Source organism: Pteropus alecto, unplaced genomic scaffold (assembly GCF_000325575.1).
Source record: "Pteropus alecto unplaced genomic scaffold, ASM32557v1 scaffold20, whole genome shotgun sequence".
Taxonomy (NCBI): Eukaryota; Metazoa; Chordata; class Mammalia; order Chiroptera; family Pteropodidae; genus Pteropus; species Pteropus alecto.
Window position 1 is genome coordinate 5155674 of NW_006436298.1, and position 6325 is coordinate 5161998.

General features: G+C 34.5%; 1 protein-coding gene across 1 annotated transcript in view; it reads left to right on the forward strand.

Moving 5' to 3' along the window:
• Window positions 1-6325, forward strand: part of MAST4 (microtubule associated serine/threonine kinase family member 4) — a 309991-nt gene that overhangs the window by 62026 nt on the left and 241640 nt on the right. Inside the window, exon 2 of the mRNA XM_025047832.1 lies at window positions 481-512. Coding sequence (XP_024903600.1) covers window positions 481-512 — 32 coding nt within the window. The remainder of the gene's footprint in view (window positions 1-480; window positions 513-6325) is intronic.

Consider the following 6325-nt stretch of genomic DNA (forward strand, 5'->3'; position numbering starts at 1 on the left):
AATTATAATCTTTGGTACGCACAAAGTTTTGCGTGCGTTTATTTCTTCCATCAGGGACAGGTAGTCTGATTTAACTGCTCTTTTCATTTCACCTTTCATTAAATTATAGTCCTGTAAAATTTCTCCTTCTTATTTTGTTTCCTCTTTGAGTAAGTTCTTTGGTTCCTCAGATTTTTCTTATGCTCAATTATACAGCCATGTAACTCAATTCAGTACTTTATTGTGATTGCTTTGGGAAGATTGGTTTTTGTCCTGCTCTGGAATTTAGATAAACTGTGTTTGTACCTTAAACACAGTGTATGAAACGAACAATGTAAGAAGGGATCTAGCATAAAATTATGACATTCAAACCTATTCAGTATAGAAAATGCCAAATCAAGCATAATGAAGGGGCATACATTTTTCATCATCCATTTACTGTCCTGGTAGTCGAAGGTTAATGTAGTTTCTCATATATATGTTTTGTTTTCTTTTTTGCAGAAGGAGCTGAGTCTTCCCAGAAGAGGAAGTTTGTAAGTAGCACAATTTTGTTTCTTTTTTGGTACAGTTTGTAATGTGATTATTCTCTGACTTGTTAGGTTTTCGGTGGCAAATGGAAGATTAATGATAATCAATTGAATTAGGAAAATGAAAAACTTTTTGTTTATTTATAAATGTCACATATTAATGATTTCAAGATAACTTGAAAGGAATCGTCCAGGGTTTTCTTCCTTATGGGCACTGTAATCCAAAATACATATTTATTCCTGAGAGTATCTTAATTTAAATTAAAAAAATTCCTTCAAAAACATTTGGTCTGCAGATAGTATAAATCGATCTGAATCAGGAATTCACGCTCTTCTATATGATCTGGAAATCTATGATCATTCTTTATACTATGGATTTTATGCAGAGTAGGTGATATTCACATTTTAATTGAAGAAGACTGAGTCAGTTAAACTTTCTGCTATTAGATCTACATCTTACTGAACTGATTCATGTAATGCTCTGATATTTAAATAGCAGATTTATGAACCTTGATTTCTTATAATGAGTTTCAAACTTTTATTTGCATAAATCATAGTTTTTTTTCTTTAGCACTTGCAGAATGAAATTAATTGCCTTTACTATTACATTAAATTTAGGGTAGATATATTACCAACTAGTACTGTGTAAGGGCTGGTCTAGAAGTAGTTGATATTGATATTTGATTTAAGTTGAAGAATTTAGTGGATGGGGCAGTCTCTTTTTAAAAAATGAGTATAATATTTAAGTTTATGCAATCTCAACTCGGAGGATTAGAAACTTATATGTTGACTGTTGAAAGACAGGCGTGCATTCTGTTGACTAAATTTTGGAAAATTTCAGCCTTTGCATCTGGTAACCAAAACTTCATCAACCATAAACATTTCATAACTACCCATTTTGCTTCCTACTTTTTTTTTTTTTTTTACAAATTTAGGCTGTTGGAAGGACACGATTGTTATTCTTGGAAAATGTGCCTAGATAAATTTTCACTAGCCCCTCAGCTTAATATATCTATATGTTAGAGGTTAATGGTGTAATAATTTGTCATATAAATTCCCTTAGAAACAAAAACTTTCCTTCTTCTGCATCTTGATTTGGACTCTTGCCCAAACTTGGAAAAGTACAAACTTCTCGATATTTCTCATCATGCTGAGAAATAAAACACAAGAAAAATAAAAACTACATTAAATATATTTATAGAAAAAAATCTTTTTCCTACTACTTTTATTTAATATTTAAAGCATCCTAGGTTTGTCTTTTATACTTTATTTGAAAACTTTAGACCTTCAGCCAAATCTTTTTAGCATTTGTAATAAATTGTATTTTTTTCTGTTTCTGAGTTAGTATGTTTCCTATAAAGTATTATTATTATTATTATTATTAATTAGCAAATTAGATTCCCCATATCTATTTAAGGGCCATATCTCCTTTTGTATTTGTGCAAATCTCAATTACGTTAATGTTAACCGATAGGCATGAATTGATGGGAGAAATATATGATAAATAAAATATTTAAATTTCTCCTCTGGGGATTATGAATCTTTAATGAAAAAAAAAAAAGAGGACGATGCTATAAGTTTGGAGACCATGCTTTCAATACTTGGTCAGAGAAAGTTAGAATTACATTTAAGCCATTTAAAATCCCCTTCCTAATAAAAATGAATTGACCTATCAGTCAGATGATGGGAATAAAGCATAGCGTATATGTCAAAACAAATCTACTCTTTTAGTGAATTCTGGAAAAATTAATACTTCTAAGTGAAGCAAACCAAAAATAAGCATGGTATTTTGTATTTTCTATTAAATGCCAAAAGAATTAAGGATATACGCTAATAATGTTCTGAGACTTAATGCCACTCAGTGTTTTCTGTGACCACTATATAGATGCCAGTAATTACCCTCCTCATGCAAGGTTCTTTTATGACTTTGAGAAAAAGAAAATACTTAAAGAAAAAATGCCAGAGTGATTTTAATACAAATCAAATTAAGAAAAGCACAAGTGTGTCTTTATTAGGTATTGATACTGGCCAACATAAAAGTACCTGATTATTAAAGCTGCAGAACCTCCTCAGTTTCATTACTGCATAAATGTCTCCTGCATAAATGCTTTCAGAGCTCATAGTACCTTCTCCCAGACAGACTGAGGATTTGATCCCGCTGTTCTGTTGAGTCTTCTTTCTGTGTTAACAGTGAGCAAACCGCAGTGCGATGTCTTCCTCATTGCCTGTGGTTACGCAGCGATGCGATGGAACTGGTCAGAGGGTGTGTACCTTCAGAAAGGCTGTGCTCTTCCAAGAGGCACCTGATTTTGTTAAATCTGCCACTTCTGATTTGTATGTTTCATAGGATGATATTTTAAACATGCATTTTCATCATTCAGACATGTATGAATTTATCAGATTAAAAATTTTAGTATCATTTTAAATAAACAAAGATTATTTTTGTGTCTGAAATCATATAAAACATATCTTTATGTTATATATAATGTTAAAGCTTTCACAAATAAGAGAACACAGAAAATGGGCTTTTCTTTTTATTGCTAATTAAAAGTATAAAAAAATAAGCCATATTCTGTTTAGGAAAAAGTAATTTGGATCCCTACTAATTCGTAATTAATGATCATTTTCTCCATAACTAACTTGAGGTCTATGTTGTTTCATATATGTTTTAAAAGGTTGCAAAGGCAATGATTGTGAATATTTTTTTTTTTTATGATGCAAAGGACAACAGACAAGAGAAGTCAAGGGAACTGATTTCCAGGCAAGATGTTATTAAATAACCAAGTGACCCCACATCAATTTTCCAGAGGCTTTTCCAGCCTTTTACTAACTTCAGAGCTCAATATCCCATCTCTGTTCTGGCTCCTTGGATAGCTGGATTTTGTCTAGTTCTCTTCTTGCTTTCAAAGAGGAATTTAGCTTTTGCCAAGACGTCTGATCCAAAATTCTTTCAGCATTTTTCCTCTGTTTCTCAATGGAACTAAAGTTGTCATACCCTCTGCTCCCCCTCCTGTCAACTATCTGTCAAAATCTGTATATCCTTTGAATGAATCATGATATAGTCATACAAGAAAATACTATACAGCAGGTGGAATGAACGGTCTAGAGTATATGTATCAACAAGTATAATTATTCAAAAATAGAATTCCCAGCAAAATTAAAAGCATATTTCAGGTACAAGATAGTTTTTACACTGTAAAATTTAAAAATATGCAAAGCAAGGTATTATATTGTTACAAAATACAAACATTTATAGTAAAAATATAAGAAACATTCAGGGAAAGCAGTAAGGCTTAGTTATCAGTGGAGGGAATGGAAGAAATGAGATTTCGATGGCTCTCAAGAGAGTTTCCTGTATATCACTAGTGTGGTGGTGTGTACATGGGTGTTTACAATATACCCTCTACATTTTGATATTCTTGAATATTTTTATTGAAAATGCTCATTAATTATATGAAGGTAGAATTCAAACTGTTTTAACCGAATATTTATGGAGACTTAAAAATAACTTGAAGAAAAATTTTGCAATAATTGGAATATCTGCTGTGGCAGCTACCTCTTGGTTAATGCCAAAAAATCATAGAGGAAATTGTGATGATAAATTTTGGTACCCTTGAAGGGTTTTATGAAAGATTAACCTGGAGGTGGAGGATTGAGGCAAACGAGATGATAACATATATAATGGTACAGAATGACATTGAGCTCCAGAACTAGATTCGTTGTTTTGAACTTTTAGCCTTTTAGGAACAATGACTCTGGACTCTTGGTCTTCCACAAGGTAGCCAGCACGGTGAGGCACAGTATAAATGTTTGTAGATCATTTACAAGTCCATCTCCCCCTGCTAGACTGTGAACTTCCCAGCAGAGAGAGCCACCCTGTTTTTTTTTTTTTTTTTCTAGTTCCTGTTAGAGTGTCTGCTACCCAAGGACGTGAGCTGAACAGCTCACACCATTTTCCTCCTGGTTTAAATTCAGTGTGGAACCCATCGATTCTCTTGACGTTTTTTTTTTTAATTTTTCTCATAACAATGAGTCTAAACTGTCCATCTTTATGAAAGTGCTGATAGTGTTGTGGGTCCCTTATCCAGTCTAACCCGTATTCAGATCTTAAGTCCTGAAATAACATTTCTAAATGGAAAACCTCTCTGGGGGGTGTTTGTTTTTAGGAAGGGAAAGTAGAAGAAGGGGAAAAGCCTAAAGTGTGAGTTAATGATGGTTAGGAGCAAAACCAAGGTGTTCCTGGCAGCTACCCTTTATTTATAAAGGACCCCTTTGGGTTTTGTTAATTGCCCAAATAAACAGCTCTCCAGGACAGAGAGAGCTTCTCTTTTCATGAAAGTCCCTGGAGAGAGGAGCCGGAAATGGGCTGGGGTCAGCTACTTCGCCTCCTCCAATCTTGCTTTTTAATGATCTTTCAGACTTCTCTACACAGAAAAGGAAACCACTGTCCATTCTTAGCAAGTAAATTCTCCTTGCTACTTAAAATAGCCTTTTCTTCTACATCTTTTAATCATGAACATGAGAGCATTGTTTCGTGGAACCCTTTAAACTCTCTACAATCACCACTCTATTTTAGTGGAAACAGTGACTGACACTTGATCAGTTTCCTGACTTTATGTTCTTTGGCCAGACCCAGTTTAAAGGGGTATCTACCAGCAGCTGAAACTCAAACCAGAAGCAGCAACTCGGGTGTACAAAAGTCCTGGGAAAGTGTATTTCTTCATGGTGAGGAATTGCTGGGAGTATTGAAATTATTAAAAGGCAGCTTAGGAATCTCTTGGCTTATTTTAATTCCTTGATCTAGTAACAATACTAGTATCTAGTAACTATTTCTCTCTATAGAGTTGTGTTCCTTCTCCATTCAGCCATTCCTTTTATTATTATCCTGAAAGTGATTGGGGTCTAGAAGGACTGGCCATGGGATAAATAGGGTGGGTGTCTATTGGCATACAAAAGTTTCTGGTCTGCAGGGAAGTTCAACTTCCTATCCACAATGAAGACAGGCATCTTAAACATACCTACCACAGTGCCAGACATCCCGGTACTAGAAATTCGTTCACTCGGATCTTAAAGATATTTTCTTTTCAGTGTCTCATTGACATGTACATACCTTTGGACAGGGTGTCACTGAGCTGCATTTAGCATGGCAGAAGACCATTCATTAAAGAGATGTTTACGGTGAACTAGTGAGAGACACAGCTACCAGATAGGGCGGCAGTTGTCGAGAACCATTTTGCCACATGTATAAATGAATAAGTGTGTGAAAATGTATGAAACTTATTTGTCTTCCTTCTAATTTTATCTTTCTTGGACAGGGGCTGGGAAGATCCAGGTATGTGATGGGAAATGAGAGCAAGCAGAAGAGGGAGAAAATATTGTCAAAGAGTGATTAACACTACAAAGGCAAAGGAACCGTATGGTTACTGGAAGGTTCGGGGTGGGGGTGGGCCTGCCAGACTTAGAAGATAGTTTGTCTCACTATAGATATATTAAACTGAATATACTGGATTAGGGCATTTCTTAGGTTGGAATTCTTCATTTTAAGACAAGCTAGGAAGTGACCTTCTGTATAACTGAAAAGCTTGGGTTGATGTAATTGGCACATGTGAGTCTATGTATTTTTTAAAAAGAAGACATTTAGGTCAGTTGTGTTTCAGCCAGAATATGCTACCTTGACAAGCTATTTAGAAAAGTAGTTTGAATAAAATGAGGTTATTTCTAGAATGAAGGAGAGGGAATCACCTTGGTTTTACAACTGAGTCGAATTAGATTTATGAGATTTTCAGCAAGGTGAAGGAAACATTTTCTAAAAGAGAGGG